Genomic DNA, 20,849 nt, shown 5'->3' with positions numbered 1-20,849 from the left:
AGTCATGCCTTTCAAACAAAAACAGTATATACCAGCGTGCACTGGGGTCCTTCGTTACCCCCTTCGGCCCCTGGCCCTGACCCGGCAGTGACTCACCGATCTCGCAGCTCTCTCCAGAGAAGCCCTGAGGACAGTAGCAGCTATAGCCGTCACCTTCCTGCAGGCAGCTCCCTCCGTGGAGACAGGGGTTGGTCTGGCACGGGTTATTCTCCCCTGCAAAGACAGACAGAGTGGGAGACACATAATGAATTATTCATAATGTATTTTTTCTACGGAGAAAGAGCGCTACGACAGGCAGTGAGGCAGCATTACATCCCGTCGCTGCTCTCTGACGGAGACAGAAGAAGAGCAGAGTGGGCAGACAGTGTCTCTGTGACTTTCCACAAGGTGGCGGATTGGCTGTTGTTGCGTCTGCCGTGCCCCTGTTTATCATGACTGATGCTCGCCAGGCGAAGGACGATGTGCTGAGTCGACCCCCTCCTGGCGTCCTCCTGCCTCTCATCCCAGGTCCGACTGATGAGCCGAGGCCCCCATAAATTAGCTGATCATCGCCCAGTCATGTCATGCATACTGGCGGGGGGCACCTATTTTTACGGCACATTACGGCGTTGCAGAGGAGGCAATAAACACATTTTATGCTGCTGGGCTATGACGCCATGCCTCTTCACGGGAAATATTTTGGATGATGAATGGCGGAGATTGAGGAGATTAAGTCGTAATTATTGCTGTTATATTTTAGGATGGGATGGAGGGAGGAGGAGAATTTGTCAAGGACGGTTAGAGCAGGCGTCAGGATTTTTTTATTCTGTGTGCAAAGAACTGTTGGGAACTGGCTCGATTAAATGTCTTTTTATTATCCAATCCTGAGAGGATTGCAGCCCCTGACACAATCTGTCAGGCCATCTAATACACTGCATCTTCTCCATAATAACAGCCCGGCTCACTTCATGATGCATGAGCCCAGAGAAGCTGTGCAGAACGTAGAGCGCAGTTCCCCTGAACGACTGGGAATACCGTCATTTCTATGTGTTTGAGTGCGTTTATGCATCAGCGTGCGTGTGCAAGCATGTGCGAGTGCATTTCTGGATGTTTGTCTGACCCTGACTCATTGCACACTGGTGAGATAGAGTTACGCAAGTGTGTATTCAATTTCCTGTGAAACGGGGTGATGGGCTCCCACTGCTGCGGATTCACAGGGCAGGGGAGATGATGGAAAGTCTGCCTTTGGAAATACATAAAAGTGATTCGCTGAATGAGAAAAACCATTAGAGACTCGTTTCTTAATTCAACAGCAGGGAGGGGGAAAAACAACACTGTACGTGATTTGAAAACATACATCACTTAAAAGGTTAATGGTGTGCTGATGGAGATGGTAGAATCTGAAAGTGCTGAGCAATTAATGACATAAAAATAAGATGAAATGGGAAAAACAGGACATGGTCAATGTATGAGGACAGGAAATGAAGAAAGAAGTTGAAGGAAAAGAGCTGTTTGAGTCATTATCTATTCATCCATCCATCCAGGGTGGATAATACCAGTGTACATATAATGCTCTTAGACCTCTAGTTTGATGTATTATATTATTTGCAAAATCATGCAAAGTTTCCAGTAGCATGGCTCGCATGAACAAATGCTAAATCCACATCAATCTAACCCAGACTAGTTAACTGTGCAACGCCTAAACATGAGTAATAGTAATAGTAGCAGTAGTATTTGGTGGTTACTGTCAACAAACGTGTAGTGTGCTTGTGCTTTTTCAAAGTAGCTATCCCAACACTGGGAGTTAAAATAGATCATCTGTTTCCAACAACATAGAAAATACCCAATGTGACCTCCTGTGTTGCTTCTGATTGCTGCTGTCTGTGTGTTATTTAAACATACCCAAATGATTGGTTTGCTGTTGCTTAAATGATTGGTTTAACACATGCTCTCAACTTGACTCTTCGCTCCATTTTGTCGTCAAATCAAGCCGGGGTGGATAAAAGCATCAGAACGGGAGCTTCAGTGTGTTTTCATGGGAGAAGATGTGTGACGGTGGGAGATTATCAGCATGAACCTAAATCTACTTTCACTGCTGCTGTCCACAGCAACTCTTCAGGTAAATTAGGGGATGTGATGTGGAAAGCTATTTTGACTCAAACTTGGCCAACTCCCGCTCTGTGTGACATATCGAAAATGTCAAAATCCTACAATTTTGGAAAATGAGCTTTTCGAGGTGGCTTCACTTTTACACAGAAATGCCTCCAAGTGGTCGGCTGCTTTCATCCGCTGTGAAATTCAATGTCTTTTTGACACAAAATAATAAAATGCCACCTTCCGGTTAACTCGTTTTAATAGAGTAGGTGTGTGTGTGTGTGTCATTTGAGACACTATATGCACAAGATACAGGACATCATACTGTGGAAAGATGCATCAGCCAAACTTAAAATAATGAGATATTTCACTCAAAGCCACAAAAGCCAACCTGGCGATGGCCCAATAAGAATTAAGGGATCACCAAAGTCTGTAGGATTCATTCTCTGGGGAACATGAATGTAATCTACAACATGTCAGTGCCAATCCATCAGATGATAAATGAGATATTTCACCTGATACGTGAAAACTTTGACCTGTTGGTAACGCCATAGGATCACTAAAGTCATTAGAAGGTATCCTCTGGGGACCATGAATGTCGGCATTGATATGTAGCTGAAAACAATGTCACTGTGTTGTTGCTAATCATGATGCTCAACCAGTTAAGCAACAAATACATTAAGACGTTAGAATAAATGTTAACCAACTCAATACCTTCCAAGTCCGGTGCAATGCTGCTGCTCAATGTTAAAACCTACCGGTGTCAATGATTGATGTACCTTCAGAAAGAAAGTCTCTCTCTGATGACAACAATGACCTTTTGTTCACAAATCACCCGAAAATAAACTGATGCTGATATGCTGATGTAAAGAACAAAGGCAAGAGTTCAGTTCAGCTTTTAAATGCTTGTACATTCAAATGTGTAACATTTGCAACATGTGCTCAACAAACCCCTCCCCCATGCATTAATCTGCCTTAATCTGAGTCACACTTTACTGCAAAAGAAAAGTCTGACATGCGAGTATCTCTGCATGCGGTTTTGGTATTAAATCTCAGCTTCACAAACGTCTCTTCAATTTGAGTCACAGCTCAGGCGGACAAAGGCAGCGATGCACACAGTGTAACTGACAGCTGAGGACCGGCTCATCGCGGCGACTTAGTGAGGAAGGCTTTGGCAGCCGAAAGGCCAAACTTCTTATGACCATTCTTCCGGTCAATCACACCACTGAGGGTAATGCTGCAGCTCCGGCTGCTGTTGATAATACTGGACAGGGTTTTCGTTGCCAGCGTGAAAAATAAGAATGAGATATCTTAAAAGAAATGATCAATTGGCTCCTCAGCGTTTAAGTAGACGACATCACCAACTGACAGGAAAAACTCACCGATTTAGAATGTAATCAGCCGATTGAATGGGCGTTATCAATGGTTATCATTAGTATTATAATGCTTCAGATGAGCCAAGCTGCAAAAGTGAAAGTGAAAGCAAAAGTTAATGTTCAGGCAAAATAACTACTTGGTTTAGGAAAAGATAGTGGTTTGGCCTTAAAATAAGTAGCCTACGTTTGTTACGTAACTAGTCACTAGGGTTGGGTATCGTTTGGGTTTTTTCCGATACCGGTGCCTAAACGATACTTTTAAAACGATACCGGTGCCTAAACGGTGCCTGAACCGATACTTTTTTCTTCAAATTGAACAATATATTAACTGTTTAAAGTATACTATAAATATAAATAAATACAAAAACACTTGGCTTCAAACTACAGCTTCAAACTTTTTAACTATGAACAATATGTTAACTGTTAACAGTTTACAGTATACTTAAATAAATATAAATAAATACAAAACACACACACACTCTGTACACACACTGCAGCAATTATTTTGCAGCAATATGAGCATATTTTCCTTCTCTGGCAAAATACGACACGTCTCATGACTTATTTTATTTTACCAGTTGGTGGCGGTAATGCGCCAATTCGTCGTTTGCCAACCAGCAGTTGGTCTCAAAGGAGAAGAAGAAGCTTTCACGTGCCTGTGTTGTTGTGCTTATGAGGGACAGCGCGAAGTACCCCGTTGTAATAACACTATGAGTGAGGAGCGGAGGACCGAGTCCTGCTGCCAGGACGGAGTCATCAGAGTAGTGTAAAAAAAGTATTTCAATCGGCTCAAGCACCGAGTTTCGGTACCCAACCCTACTAGTCACAGAACAAAAGTATGGTAAAATGAGTAGACTTTAATTCATGGTTTCACGCGGGACACAAACAGTGGAATCCTGGGTCAAAGTCCTGTGTTTGTTACATAACAGTTACATTTTGTCTGGTAACTTTTGAAGGCGTTAGTTAAGTACGTAAGTTATGTAACAAAAGTACAGTAAATTAAATAAACATGGAACGTGAACAGTAAACCTGTCCATCCCAGGCGCAACCTCTGATTTTGCCAAGTGAAGCCAATGCGGAAGTGTCTTAAAACTTGCATTCTCTCTAATGTCCACCAGGTGGCGACTCCTCTGGTTTTATAGAAGTCTATGAGAAAATGACTACTTCTCTTGACATGAGTTTATGGTCTCATTCTCTAGTTTCAAGTCTTCTTCAACACAGCATGATGTTCATTTCGTACATTATGGTCCATTTAGAGTAAAAAAAAAAAAAGCCAAGATGGCGACGTCGAAATCGCTGAACTCAAGGCTTCAAAACTGCAGTCCACAAACCAATGTTTGACGCCACAATGACTACGTCCACCTCTTATCTACAGTCTATGGTCCATCCACCGCAAACCTTCTCCCTACAAGGACTTTATACTCCTGTCATAATTACTACGGCCCGTGTATTGTTTGAGCATATTAGTGCGTGACAACTGTGTTTATTCATGTGTGTGGACCTGCATGAGTTCAATGGCATAAAAACCCTTCAGAGTCTATTCCTAGTCGTCCATTTCTTTTCACAAAAGAGACCATTCAGTCACGTCATTTGACCAGTTTCAGCAAAACTGCCTCAATCACGATGTGAGAAGCACTTTTTCCTCAGCTGCCATCTACTCTACCAGCACTGATGAATGGCGGCTGTGCTGTCGGTGGTTTTACAGACTCAGATCTGAGCCGTAGCAGAACAGGACATTGATCCAATCTGCGGACAATTAGTAACGACTTATTACACACAAATGAGACTGTGCTCTTCACCATCTGTCCACCAGCAGCAGCCTGCAGTCATAGCGGTGACATCACGAGGACAGTATGCAGAAATGAGAGAGAAGTTATTGGTTTGTGTGACTAAGGCAGCAATTTAGTGCACAGAAATGTCCTGCATGAATGGATGGATGCACGCACACACACACACACACACACACACACACACACACACACACACACACACACACACACACACACACACACACACACACACACACACACACACACACACACACACACACACACACACACACAGAGCCAGCCCTTAACATGGTAACAAATATGTTAACATGTTAACAAACTTAAAATGTGACTGTTTAGTGTTTGAACATTTATGTCACGGCATTAGATGACATTTAACGCTTTTTTATGACTAGGGAGGTTACAAACATGTGAAACTAAAAATGTATATGCAAGTGAAAAACTGATTAAAAAAGGCATAAGGCAGAGAGAGAAGGATGAGGCAGAGAGAGAAGGATGAGGGAGAGAGAGAAGGATGAGGCAGAGAGAGAAGGATGAGGGAGAGAGAGAAGGATGAGGCAGAGAGAAGGATGAGGCAGAGAGAAAAGGATGAGGGAGAGAGAGACGGATGAGGCAGAGAGAAGGATGAGGCAGAGAGAGAAGGATGAGGCAGAGAGAGAAGGATGAGGCAGAGAGAGAAGGATGAGGGAGAGAGAGAAGGATGAGGCAGAGAGAGAAGGATGAGGCAGAGAGAGAAGGATGAGGCAGAGAGAGAAGGATGAGGCAGAGAGAGAAGGATGAGGCAGAGAGAGAAGGATGAGGCAGAGAGAGAAGGATGAGGCAGAGAGAGAAGGATGAGGCAGAGAGAGAAGTATGAGGCAGAGAGAGAAGGATGAGGCAGAGAGAGGATGAGGCAGAGAGAGAAGGATGAGGCAGAGAGAGGATGAGGCAGAGAGAGAAGGATGAGGCAGAGAGAGAAGGATGAGGCAGAGAGAGGATGAGGCAGAGAGAGAAGGATGAGGCAGAGAGAGAAGGATGAGGCAGAGAGAGAAGGATGAGGCAGAGAGAAATCCTGGTCTCTGGGAAAGAGGGAAGGACACAAATTAAAATTGAGCGCAGAGAAGCACAAATATGAGAGAGAGAGATGGAGTGAGAAAGAGAGAGAGAGAAACAATGTCAGCTAGGGAGGGACAGAAAGTCACAGAGGGAGCTATCATACAGTTCCTCCTCCTCTGCTTGCTGCTAGCTCATGATTAATTACGCACTGGTCTTAAAATAGGTCGCCTCTTCCACTTCTCCTCTGTGCCTTTTCTGTTTCTGTGCAAAAGACGGAGAGGAAAAGAGAGAGCTCGGAAGCCGAAGTCAGAGGAAGAGAAGAGGAGGACAGTCTGGTTTGTGCTATAGTTTATGAAACAGTCGTACTAATGTACATAATGTGAGGTCTTCCGCCCGGACATTGAACCGATACTGCAGCATCTCTTCGATGCTGGGCAGAATTTGTGAAACGATGTTCTTCTGTGTGACATGTTCCTGCTCTGTGGGGTCATGTTTAGTGAGTCCTAAACCTCTCAGGAGGGAGATTATCTCAGCCCGATGTCAACTCGTACACACGCACACGCGCACACGCGCGCACACGCACACGCACACGCACACGCACACACACACACACACACACACACAGGGTTTGGAACGGACCATAAACGAGGATTGCAATAAGGGGAAATGTCTTGCTTCCCATGAAGTCCGAAGCTGAGTGCTTTGCAAATTCGACATAATGGAAGCTCGCATTAAAAAAGGTTGTGCTGACAGAAACACCGAAGTCGGTGCGAGTAAACGTGTGCGACACACACGCACTTACATTTACTGTATATACACTTTCGCCGCGTTGCTGTGCTTGGACTCACTGAACCTTGTAATAGCTTTGCTGAGCAGGAGATCATACCTTGGCCTGTTCAAGATGCACATTCTTTTCTGCTCGTCACTCTTTGGGTAAGAATGTTAAATACAGCTCCTTTAAGGTGTGATGCACTTCATATTTGTTGACAAACTGACCAAACTGGGGTTTTATGTTCCTTTTACTTGTTTGACTGCATCGACTGCCACTGTTCACTGAGTCGTCTGTACGACCTGTGTGACTCCTGAAGTTTCCATCTCTCCCCTGCCAGGACGGACAGACAGACTCACGAGTGGGAACATGATCCATGTATCAACGTGGCCCCAGACAAGGCAAGTCACTCTCTGCAGATGAGCTACAATTACTGCCCCGGCCAGCTGATTACACACCGGGGGGAATATGAAACCCATTTCTGCTGGAATACAGATAACGCCACAAAGATGCAGACGCCCGAGCGGTCTCAGATTACGTCATCGTGACGGATGGACAGAGGTGAGCTACATGAGGGGCAAAGAGGTGGCCGAGAAGAGAGGAAGAGGCGCAGACAGACAGAGGTTACGGCTGTTTGTTGGTGGAGCTGCTCCGGTTGGTGCTGATGATGTCAGCGCCCCGGCAGTCAGCCTGCAGAGTCGGGCAATCTAATGTGTGCAGGGGGCCTGACAGTCTGCAGTGAGGGGGGTATTACACCAAACTCTTCATCCATTCAGTCCATGCGGTCATACACACAACGGGGAGGGTCAGTGCGCCTCGCCGCCCCCAGCAGCAAGCTTCCACCGCTTTCCTGTTAACCAACTGCACCAGCTGTCAGTCAGCGGCATGGGAGAAAAATCACACGGGTTGAGAATTTACTATCGGGATGGAAAAGACATGTTTTAGATTTGGCAGAAGGAGTTTAGTCCTACATTTCTGACACTGAGAATTATGACGCAGGCTGTCTTCAGCAGCTGAGGCTCTAAATTGTCCGTCTGTGGACGTCTCTCACGATGTTTTGATTGACGAGTGTAGTGATCAACTGAATGTGGACATGTGGTTGTTAAGACCACAGAACTACAGCCCTATTAATCAGAGGGGTCACATATGCTATAAAGCCCGCCCGTCGTAAAATAATGATAATGTAATACTCTATCGATCGCTACCCGCCGCAGGAGATCAGAGCACCTGGTCGGCTACCGAGCGTTCCCAGGCTGGCAGGAAGTCAGCGCTCAAGGACGACCGACAACTTGGACACGTGGCCGTATCCGGGCTTGAAACCAGCTTGACCACTCGAAAGGCCGCAGACGTCTGCATCGCCCCGGCATCCTTTGGGAGCGCGAGAGGGAAGGGTTAGCGGACGGAGCAGGTGCGGCGGTGTGATTACTGTATCGAGCCGGGGCAGAGCGGCCTCTGACAAACCAGGATTGATGAGCACTGCAGGAGGAGGGAGCAGCTATTTCAGTCCGTCTGACCACATGCGGAGCCCCGTGTCTGGCTGCACCTTTGTGTACGTGAGTGTGTGTGTGTCCAGGGGTGAAAACAACACTGGATGTCGACCGCAGTCCAACAAAATCCACATGTAATCCACTTTATACCTTGGAACTGGAGAAATAAAGCACACCTTGTTCTAAGGAATGGATCGAACTCACGGCCTCATAAGAGTTACTGTGAGCCAAACTGAAAGACTCGGAGTCACGATTGACTTCAGTGTGAGGTAGCTTCATCAGCGGTATCAGGACAGGGGGATCATTGGATTGAAATATGGAATAGAAAGCCTTCATGTGTGCAACTTATCCTCATACAATGGTTCGTATGATATATTACCAAAAGATGACTCCTCAGTTTACATGCGTTTTCCTGTGAAAGTCCAGCAACACGTGTCAATTTACGCTCTTCATATGCATGCATATCAAATATTTATAGTGATCAACTTAGTTAGGTTCAGGCAACAAAACAACTTAGTGAGGTTTAGGAAAATATCATGAGTCACTTAGTTCGGTTTAGGTTAGGCTTAAGCAACAAAACTACCGAGTTGGGTTTAGGAAAAGGTCGTGGTTTGGGTAAAAATAACTACGGGAGTGGCGTTACTTAGGTTCTGAAGTTATGGAAGTTACGTGACAAATAAATCAACTATGAATTCACGTTTCCCACGCAGTACGAAGAGCGTCAAACCGGTGTTTGACTCGTCAACCTCCCGCCTGCCCTGTGTGGGTTTTTGCGGTCTTTGTACTTCCTGGTTGGTTATTACGCGGATATCTATGAATTTCAGCGGATTCTTTTTCATAGGTATACCTAATAACGCTGTATGTCATGTGAGGCGTGAGCTCTCATGCTGCGCTGTTGCGTGAGTTTTGGTTCCTGTTTGCTCTCTGTGTTTGTGTACGTGTTGTGTGTCGTTACCTGCAGACTGTTTCGTGCTGCGATGCTGCAGGAGGTCGTTGAAGGAAAAATAAAGCTCCTAATGAAACGTGTAACCCCCCCCGACAGCGAGGCATTAATTATTACGCTGAAAGCTGCAATCAACACTGGATTACTCAAATGACTAAGACTACCGTGCCAACATATTAAACTGTTCCAAGTTATCATTTATTTACATCGTGCTATGATCAATTTACAGTCACGTCTGCAGGGTGGAAACCAATCCGTGTATCATTTGTTCTTTCCATATTCAGCTGGGAATCCAATATAGGGAAGGAAAAGAACTGAGTTTGATATTTAGTGTGTCTGATTTTTGTGGAGTTACGGACTTCTTTGTGTGTTGTACGACTCAAATTAAGTCCGTGGACTCTTGTTTTTCAGTTCTTGTTTACTACTCAAGCTTAATATCGAAAGTACCAAAAACAAGCAGATTTGGATTCAGAAATGAAAAATTAAATAATGAATTGATTGTTCATTTTCTTGTTTTGGATTTCCTATTGAACATGAAAAGAACGAATGGTCGACAGATTTAAATCAACCCTAAAGGTACACATGACACAAAAAAGAGAGGTTGAGAAAAGAAGTCGAATAACACTTATGAGTCAGAATATACTTCAACGTTAAAATTATACGAAAATGCAAAAGTATCAAATCCACAGAGTTTCTGATTCTATTTCGATAGAGTCCTCTCCATTTTCAGTTCCACCTCTTTTTAACTTCATGGAATGTTTTCCTCCTCTCTGCAGAAACACACACACACACCCACACCCACACCCACACACACACACACCATGAAAAAGTGTGACACTAGCAATTAGCGACAGTGCCAGAAGCCTGAGACAGCAGAAAGCAGCCGACGCGCTCTCAGTGAGCGCCTCGTGAACCCGAGCGTCACACTGGATCAGCCGGAGACGGCCGGCGAGGAGTAACACGACCGGCAATTCAATACAAGCCGGGACGGCGAGCCCGACGTAGAAATTGAGGGTCTTTTGTTACGAGAGCGGCACTTGTGGTGTCTCCATTCGTCCTAAATAAATTGCATTATCTGGGCTGTCAGAGTGGAAAGAAAATAATCCATCTTGGTTTATCATCACAAACACATTCTATCCGCCTTGGAATCCCCCCCCCCCCCCCCGCCTCTCTTCACTGTGTCTGTGCTCTCATTTTCAGGGCTTTCTGAAATGAGAATATTGAATCAACCGCATTACCCCTTTTCTAAAATTATCCAATAATATTCTACACGCGCACAAGACCGAAGCTGTCAGCGATGTACCATGAATTATTCATGTTGAGACTGCGTGATTGCTGAAGAGAACATGTTTTGTCACATGAGTTCCTGTTTCATGTACAATTAGACAAGTGGTGCAAGAAGCCCGAAGACGATGGAGAGAAAGTGAGAGGCGAGGTGAGACAAATACAAGTCGGGTTTACGTTGGAGCTAGTTGAAAGCCAGATGCGTCTCATGGAGTTGGGAGTGAGAACGTGTTGGCGTGTCACTTACCGGTAGTTCAGCGACACCTCCATGAGACACTCTCCAATCGCTTACAGATTTAGATCAACATCAAAGTAACAACTGCAGAGTGATGACGGCCAGAATGAGGGTAAAATGGGCTGTGTTACCAGTATTACTGTGAGTATTTCTTTCTGTTATCTTCCATCTCCCTATGGCCACCTGACTGAATCTGCATACTGGAAAAGTCCCGTCAAATCGCTCAAAGATCCATTGTGGCCACCTTCATGAAATCATAAACAACCGTCACACGGCTGCCAGCAGAGCAGCACTATTTGTAAAGGCAAGCTGTGGGCAGGAGGCTCAGCCTGGAGACCTGCTTAAAACCCAACAACGAAGAACTACTTCACATGACCTCACAGCGACCCTGCCAGCAGAAACTCTGACAAGACGCTTGCTTCTCAAAATTCCTCCAAGCCTCCATTGCAACTTGCAAACACACCCTTCAGCAGACTCTGTAATTTACACCTTCATATCCACCACTCCCTGAAGACACCTTCCTCCCCTGGAGCCGGTTAAAGGGACAGTTTGGCTGTTTTGAAGCGGGCTTGTATGAGCTACTTATTCATAGTCAGTGTGTTACTAACAATAGACCACGGTCGCCACCAGTCTGGAGAAACAGAAAGCAGTTACTGCACAGAAGCACAGCAATGTACTGATGTGGACGGGGATGTCAGCAAAGCATATTTTAGCCAACAAATATCCTCAAATAGATTTATAGTTTAGGTGTAAGCTTTTAGAATATTTCAGCCAGTTCCATTTGCCACGAGACAGCTTTACAGTCGATATATGTTCCCATCAGGGATCTGAAACAGTTACCTCTGCTCTCACCAAAGCCACCAGACTCCATTGTGGTTTTACCTTGTGGAACACTGGAGGTGCTGGTCTACCGCTGCCTCGATAGGTTAGCTTGTTTGTGTTATTGCGTGACTTTGGTTAGTTTGGTTTCACCAAAGACACACAAACGATGTTCAATAACTCTTGTCTGTTTCACCATACTTGGTACTGTAGGCAACACTGGTAAGAACCTCACACAACCCCACTTCTAACACATCCAAACGCTCCCTTTAATTATTTCCCTGCCTATGATTCCCTTCCCCCCCGCTGGGACGGATCTGTGGGTGTGTCTGACATGCCCTACACGAGGAGACCCCGCAACCCTTCCACCCCGCTGTGGGCTGGTCTGGCTGCCGCATGATGCGTTGTGACTGACGCCGGCAGCCAAACACACCCCTCCCTGACTGCCACCGCGAGTGTGGAGAGGGAGTGAAGTCAGTCAGGCAATCTGGCAGCTCGAAAAACTCCAGCTGGGCGCACTCTTCCTCTCCGTCGCCACTCCTCCTCCGCTAGAAAAATACCTCGGCTTCACCGTGCTGCTCGTCTGTCTTCCTTCTCTGACCTCCGAGAGGACAGACCTGTTAGATACAGCTAGAGAAGTGAAACATCCTCTCAGTGAGAGGAAGCAGGATCCTGACGTCTGATCTGATAGCGCCTGAATGCTCCATTGCAACGGTTACCCACATAACCACCGCCGGGTGAGTCTCATCCCGCTCTGCACAGCCACACAATGGCTCCGCACAGACAGGATCGTATTCCTTCTGACAGCGCCCTGCCAAGCTCTCCGTCTCCATCCATCCCTCCCATCATTTCCCATTTGGTGGCACACAGAGGTGATGTTGTTCCTTTCTTTATTAAACTCTACGCACCCGCAGGGGCCCTGAGGGGCCTGACAGTGAAAACTCAAGATGGGGATTCATCGTGGAAGAGGAACTCTCCTCAGTGCATCCCTGTCTGTGTGTTTAATGGGCTGACATGTGGCTCTGCAGAGGTCTTCTCTTATCGGGTTTACAGATGCGGCGAAATGAAAATGACTCCAATAAAATCAGAGGAGATGGCGACGCCCCCGAATGCTCCAACAAGCGGTTGCTGCGCGGCTGTTTGTTTTACTTTCATCTCCTCATCGGGTTTGTTCGCTCACCCCGTTTGGCTGTTATGGGAATCGCACCGATTATTGTAAACCAATCCAATCCAAATATGCAAAGTTATGGAAATAACGCAAATTCTCTCGGAACATTGCATCGTGCATACGTGAGCGTAATGCGCTGCACTAACCAAACAAATACGTGATTAAAGAACATGTGTTGTGTACTACCGACCTTAACGTAGCGCATTTTGTCGGCCACCCGTCTGATCTTTAGAGGGCTGTGATGTGAGAGAATATTCATAAAAAAACACCAACAAAACTGGTTTTGCAGCTCTGCCACCAGTACGAGTCAAGAGATCCAGTCATTCATCCGCCATAATGGGAGCTGTGGGTCATGTGAGCTGGAAAATAAAATACAGCTGCCTGTGATGGGGCTGCCAGAGTCTGAATAATCACCAGGTTTTGTTGTGGCAGCACAGATAATAAAGCATGTTGATGACGCCATAAAAAAGGCCCGTTTCAGACAGCTTCCCTGTTATCTTGTTCAGGCTCACAGCAAAAGAATTAAACCCAAAATGTTGTTGTTGCACGAGCTTTACAAACATAGCTGTTTGTTTCATTGACTTTCTACATTTATAAATCAACCCTTTCTACTCCCCAACATTCACCAGTACTTCTGCCTGCTGCACATAAAAACCCCTCTCTGAATTATTTAGTCACTGTTTCCGGGGCTAAGCGAAGAGTCAATTAGGGTCCCGTTATATTTAGTGAGTCACAGCCGTTCCAGTGAGCCAGCATGTACTTTACCAGGGCACTGGCCCAGCTAAATGGAACGGGGCCATAATTAATGTTATTAATTACAGCTGTGTTTACCTGTCAAAATGGCTGCTCTTAAAGGAACCCATCCATATTTGATGGCAGCCCCTGTTGCCCCAGGGTTACACAACACACTCTAGTTATAGGGAACTCCATTACCCACAGTATGAGATGAGCATCACCAGCCACAGTACACTGTTCACCCCCCCGGCCACAGCTTCTGGTCCAGAGGGTGATCTGAAGGGTGTTGCGTAGGGACAAGCAGGGAACACAACGCGACTAGCTTTAGCAACATCGTCAGCACGATGGCACCGGTGACGTGAAGATTAAGCCGTCTGAGGTCGCAGAGGAAAGCTGTCGAGTGACATCTGATGCTGCCAGTGAGATGAGCGAGAGATGAAGCACTGATTACTTTCCTCTGCTCTCGTTTTATGGAATAAACAGGGTTTGCTTTTTATAACTGGCCTTCTATCTTGAGCAGCGCCGAACCTGCACATCGAAACTGATTAATCGATTGTCAAAATAGTTGGCGATTAATTCATTTTTAGTCAGTGCATTATCAACAGTCGTACCACAGAAAAGGCTGAGTTTGACGCCTCACCACGGTGCACTTAAGCTCATTTCCAACACTTGGTTAACAGGATACAAAGAGCTGAGTCAGCACAGAGTGCTGTGTAAACACCGCGTAACGCCGTTTCATCCCACACCACGACGGAGCCCAGTGTCCCTCAAGGCTGTTCTTCAACAAATCCCATTCATTTAATATGCAGCAGCCAATAGCGGAGGATTAGCTTCAGCAGGAGGGCTTGATTTGGAAAAATGGAGGAATTACACCATGAAAAGAAAGAAGAAGAGGAACTTGGAGACGAGAAGCAGATAGCAGGACGACAGATTAGGCGGCGGATGGATTTAAGGGAGGCGACACTTTATTTATTTTCAAACGGCAGCGACGAGGATCCTGCTGAGGATGAGGATCTCACGGGGGACAGATTCGGTCAGACGACAATTGACTGCCCAGTGTCGTACCACACCGCAGTTCAAGAGGCTATCGAAACATTATGCCAGCGAGAGTCATAACAGTGACCGGAGGAGTAATAAAAGACATAAAGTCAGGGAGACGGGGAAGCGGGGGAGAGCGAGAGAAAAGAGAGAGAGAGAGAAAGATAGAGGGGAAAAAAGGTGGGAGAAAAATCAATCGGCTTCTATATGCAGCAGTGAGAATGTGGCCTCTCGCTCCAGACGGCCGAGCCAAGGACTCCAACAGCAGCAGACAAACTGAACATCCATCCACACACACAAAGTGATAATGTGCCACCGCAGCCTGTCCCCGTCTCCATTCATCTCCGTCTTTCCTCCTGCGTCCACACACACACACACGCACACACACACATACTGGCTGTGAGGGCTGGCTGCCGTGTTATTGATGTCTCCAGAGGTCTGATCCATCTCGGGGCCCGGGACAAGGCTTTATTCAAGAAGGGGGGGGTAACTCAGAGGCATCCTGTTCCCTGTTTGGCAGAGAGTCAAACTGCCGTTGGTAATTTAAAGGCTGGACAGACAGCGTCACGCCGCTGCGTCACACCGCTCTGAGCCACATTTCCACGCCTGTTTGGGATTCTCTGGACGAAGAAGCCGCGTCTGTAACTTTTCTTGTGGTGTTACAAACTTTCAGAACGACTGACTTTAGGATTATACAATACGGAAGTGAAGATATGAGTTGTTAAAAAAGGAATAAAAGGAGACTTGTTTACTTTCTCACAGTGAAAGGATTAAGAAGCTGGATGTGTTGTGTTGTTTTTCACCAGTGTCTTATCGCTGTGATATATGGCCAAACAGCACACAGAGGGGCTGGAACTGGCCTGATAACCAACAATAAACGAGGATTGGAAGAACTGTAAAGAAAGAGAGAAATAAGGAAGAGGAGCGAAGGGAGCAGCGGACTCTCTGGACGCCTGTGGGAATGTGTTAGTGTAGCTTCTGATCATTGATTAAAGAGGTTGTGTACTCCCACCTACAGCAGAGGAGAGGACACACTCACCCCCCCCTCTCCCCCATTCCTCTTTCCCAGAGCTGTCCATCCATCTGCCACTCCCCTCTGTCTCTATCTCTCTGCTGTAATGGGGCGACAACCATTGCTGTAATTCTCTCTGTACTATAACTGACAACTACAGAAGGTCAGTGAGAGGGAGGGGTCTCCTGCTTCTAATCACTCAACCAGAGCAGGTCCGTCCAAATGTCACCGCAGCAGAAATACCGATACAAACGACCAGTGTCGTAATAAACATACTACCGTTCAATCTCCCTACAGCTGAGATTACAGAAACCAAAATCTTGCTTTTCTGACTGAAATCTGAATTATATGTTCACGTCATTAATCGATAGGGTCATGGTCATGTTTAACCCAGTTGTCATTATATTTATATTTTCACAATTACGTTCAATCACGCTTGAAGAAAGGCAAAATGCCACGTGGTTAACGATGTGAGGCAATCGTTTAGGTTTAGTTTAAGCGGCTAAACTGCTTGGATAAAATGAGTTAAGAGATCAAGGTATGTTTAAAAAACGTAATGTAACAACGTGACAACTGCCCTTTGCGGCCTTTCTAATGTAACGTAACAGTTTAAAGTAACAAATTAAGGTGACAGCACAACATAACAACCGTAATGTACCAACTGTAACAATGTAACTCCATATCAAACGCCATGAGCAGACTTTCTTTCGTAACTTGACAAACGTAACAACTTTCCCTAACAATCGTACCGATGCTTATTTTTTGCTACACACAGGACACGAACAACGGTCTCCCTCCCAGTTCTGACCTCTACATGCGATGACTTGTGAAGAAAAGTTTGAGAAACAAACTTTCCTGAGCAGGACGACTAATGATCCAAGTCAGGATTTTGAAAATGTGTTCTCAAAACCCTGAACCTCCCAAACACACTGAGCTGAGGATGGATGAGTGACATTAGTGCAGCAGAGACACGCGATAAATAATGCATTCATTCCAGACAGACACATCAAACATAAGCAAAGACATTTTGGTTGATTGCAAATTCAGAGGAGGGCGAGAAGAATATAGCGTTGTTCTATGTTGTTGTCGCTGTTGTGTTTCTCTTACTCTGTGGTTTTTCTGCCACAGTACCAGGTCCATTAACTATCAAGAGAAATCAATGCGAGTGAGCTGAGGCGAACAGCACGGACAATGCTGTTATTGTGAAGTTTGGGGAGAGAGTGTGAGAGCAGAAAGTTGAGCCGACACACACAGAGAGAGAGAGAGAGAGAGAGAGAGAGAGAGAGAGAGAGAGAGAGAGAGAGATAGAGAGAGAGAGAGAGAGAGAGAGAGAGAGAAAATGGACAAAGTTGAAAAGGAGAAGCGACCGCATTCAATTACAAGTCCCATCTTGTAGTTTGTGTCTGCATTGATTTGTTTGGGGACCAGGGTCTCGGCCTCTCGCCAGTTCACCTAATTGCACTCGCTCTGACCCGCTAATTACTTCACTCAGACCTAGTCGGCCTCACCTCGGTGCGCTGCCTCGCTGTCTCTCTAAACCAACGCGGGAGGACGGCGGCGAGCAGAGAACCGGCCCGGATTAAGAATGCATGATGCGTGTCAGAGCAGCAGAGGGAAGGGGGAGATGTAGAAGGAAACAACAAGAGACGGGCACAGTGAGGACGTGGGGGTGTGTGTACTTCAGGTGGTCTGCGGAGGCTGTGAACTCGGGTGGAGGGCGTACAGCAGCGTTAACATACCGCTGGTAATGTACCGCACGCCGACCTCAAGACAGCGACGACGCGAGTGATGTTCCCCGCTGAGCTGCGTACATAATTAAATAAATCGCTCGTGACAGTGAAGTTCGTTCATCGGGGGAGCTCACATACCTGATGGGATGAGCCCGAAGGCCCAGTTGGGTACGAGGATCCCGAAAGGGTCTTTGCTGTCTTTCGACGCCGGAGCTTTGTGTTCCTCCGACTTCGGGCTCGCGCTTTTGAAAGGAGTCCACCGGCTTCCAACCACGAAGGAGTCAGACACCGCGGACCTGGATTCCATTTCTGTGGCGCCGACGTTGGAGCCCGACGCGAAGGTGGTCATCCGGATGGAACCCGCGGTGGTTTGAGATCCGTCGCCGGGTGCTGGAGTAGCTGAGAGGTCGGCCGTTGTTTTCTCCCGCTCTTCCTGAAGCCATGAAATGGAAATAGACGACTCCTCGGTGGTGGCGCTCCCTGAGGAGTTTTCCGCGGCGGTGCTTGTGGCGGTAGGATCCGTCCTCTGAGCGTCTCTGGTCGTCAGAAGCTCCGCTGTGGTCACTTCGGAGGTTGTCAGCATCTCCGTGAGGGCTCCGGGTGTGGAAGTGGCCGCCTCATTTCTGCTGGTGCCTTTGCTGTGCTTCGTAAAAGGAGAAGTGAAACCTGAATTTGAGCTGCTTTCTCCTCTCCGTGAGGAAGCCGAGGAGAGGTCGTCAGTGGGCCTGCGGACGTAGAGGATCCCTCCCCTGGCTTCCTCTGCTGTGTCGGGCTCCTGGGAGCCCCGAGGTGGGGTGGTGGGCTGTTGCACCAGCTGCCACCGGGACAGAGTGGTGAGCTCTCCCACAGTCACGAGCTCAGTCTGGCTTTGGCCGAGTGAAGACTTTGTTTCAGGACTGCTTTTGGCTTTCACTGCAAACCCGCCAGGAAAGCTGCTCCCGTCACTGCTCCCCTCCTTCTCCTCCCCCGATGCAGCTCTGGCAGCCGATGGAGGGTTAGCATCCTCCCCTTCCTGGTCCTTCCCCTGGCCTGAATAGTGTTCCGGGTTGTCCTGTCGAAGGGAAGTGGGCAGGGTCATCACCTCCAGCGGCCCCGCTTTGGCTTCCATGGGCCCCCAAGTGGGACGTTTGCCCATGTAGGGCACATTCCCAGGGGGGCCTGGTTTAGAGCCACGCGTGGATTTGATGGCCCACTGAAAGTGGCTGCTGGGGGCGGTAGCCAAAGCCGGGCCTCGTCTGGGACCCTGAGGACCGGATACGTTGACATGTTCGCCGGGTGGGGATGTCTCGTTGGGACCCGAAGCAGCGAATCCTAACGGGAACAAAGAGACAGAACAGACTAATTAATACCATTCCATTATGGGGGAGGACGGGGTGGATTTCATTTGATGCATGTGGAATTAGCAATTAAAACTAAAGCCTGGCTTACATGAGCCCCATGTAACTGTTACAGGGAGCTCAGTGTGCCAGGATCAGCGGTGCGAGCACTGCCCGGTCACGGTTTTCATTGCACATCTGTTCTGTGTCCACAGTACAAACTATTTATATTTGGGATAGTGAAGTAAACAGACTCCACATGTCTGTGTAGAAAGTGTGTAGAAACTTAAAGTGGGAATAGACAACTTCTCAACTCCAAGTTCCAAGCGGGATTATTTTTGGCACAGCAGGCGCAAAGACAACAGCTCGCCCTCAAAGAATACTAGTGGTGACAAATCTAGCGACTTATTCAAACAAACAGGGAAAAAGAAAGAAACATATTCCATTGTATTATGCTGTTCATTCTGTGGGTTCATTGCACTGGATCTCTCCCCCTCCCCTCCCCTCCCTCACTGCAACCAGCACAAATACTAAGCTTTATGCAAATGAATGCACAAGGACTTCGACGTTATGCAAATGAGCGCATGACTTTTGGAGCTGGTGCTAGCTAACGCTGCGTTTTGTTTTTCAATGGAGCCTCATTTCCCGGGCGGTCGTACCTGGTGGCAGACAGAACTGCACAGTGACAGAGAGGCTTATAGGTTGACCATTCCCTGCAATATTTACTGTAAAAATGCTCCAGTCACTTCCGTGTTCACCATCAAATAATCCCATGAACAACCAATTACACCAACTAAACTCAATTGGTCCTGAACCCCAACAATACAATTTAATTTTTGTCCCAAAGCTCTCTTGCTGCACAACAACCTCCAAAAATCTGTTGCATTTTTTGTTCATTCCAGTGAATCATTTACTTTGACATTGTTTTACATGCAGAAACTGTCACATTCGTATCATATATTCATTTTTAAATTCAACTTTCTCATCTCAAAAGGAGCTATAGCGACTATCCCAAAAGCCCTTTTTATACTCAGTGTCTAACACTCTCTAATATGTGCTTTTTGAAGTGTGCTGAAGATGTAAATATGCAAATACAGTATAAAGACCTTTACATGTAACGGGGAGTTAGGTTCTATTTCTCTTCTATCCCTCTGTGTTTTTAGGCTGTAGACTTTTTGATGAAATAAAAGTAGCAGTTAACTGTAATTCACTGTAAGTTGGATGTGTTGGGCTTCTTTCCTCACCAGTGGAGCTGATCAGGGCGGCTACCAAAGCTGCTGGAGTTTTTAGACAAAGATGGGAGCCGACCGTCGTAGGAAGCCCACAAACACCAGAAGGATGGAAGGATGTATTCAAAGTAATTTCACACTTCTCTTCTCTGTCCCTGTTTTCTTATTCCCTGTGGATTCTTTTCCCCCAAACACACTTTCCTGCGGCGAGAGAAGCCATGTGGAAAAAACACAGGAGCTGCTGCAACGCGATGACGAAATGACTTTCACCACGACAAGCTCCCATCTCGACCTGTTTATTTAGATGAAGTGGCCCACTGTACCTCATCAGCTTACGGCCTTACACCAGACACTGTCTCTACACCTTCAATAATTCATTCTGTGTGCATGTGTGACTCACGGCTGGCGTGTGTGTGTGTGTTTTTGGGCTGTGTCACTGAGAGGCCTCAGCTAGTGTCGCTACCATCATCTCATCGCTCAGCTCGGTTACCGTGTCTGCAAAGCACAGCGATGCTGCAGGATGGGGTGGAGGGTGGGCAACGCGACCCAGCACAACAAATTACCACGAGAGGGTAGAACATACACCAATATGTCCATGCATGACATATTAAACTGTGTGTTAATTATTCAGAGGGTCCGCTTTAGCTTTATGCGCAAGCGAGGTTTATGAGCCCGAGGTTCATCTCCATAAGAACCATGTAGACCGGCGTAATTGTCGTATTAATAACCCAAATAGCTAATTACATACTTTTACTACACACTCCGAGGAAAGTGAGGATAATTAAACACATTAATCTGGTGTGATCATCT

The 20,849-nt window shown here is 46.7% G+C and overlaps 1 protein-coding gene across 1 annotated transcript in view; it reads right to left on the bottom strand.

Annotated features, from left to right (window-relative positions):
* Positions 1-20,849, bottom strand: part of ncanb (neurocan b) — a gene marked incomplete at both ends in the record, with an annotated part of 93,584 nt that overhangs the window by 46,789 nt on the left and 25,946 nt on the right. Inside the window, 2 exons of the mRNA XM_079267688.1 lie at positions 97-213; positions 17,633-18,805. Coding sequence (XP_079123814.1) covers positions 97-213; positions 17,633-18,805 — 1,290 coding nt within the window. The remainder of the gene's footprint in view (positions 1-96; positions 214-17,632; positions 18,806-20,849) is intronic.

Source organism: Melanostigma gelatinosum (genome assembly GCF_949748355.1).
Source record: "Melanostigma gelatinosum genome assembly, chromosome: 4".
Taxonomy (NCBI): domain Eukaryota; kingdom Metazoa; phylum Chordata; class Actinopteri; order Perciformes; family Zoarcidae; genus Melanostigma; species Melanostigma gelatinosum.
Note: the sequence above shows the minus strand (reverse complement) of the source record. Positions and strands in the feature narration are given on the sequence as shown.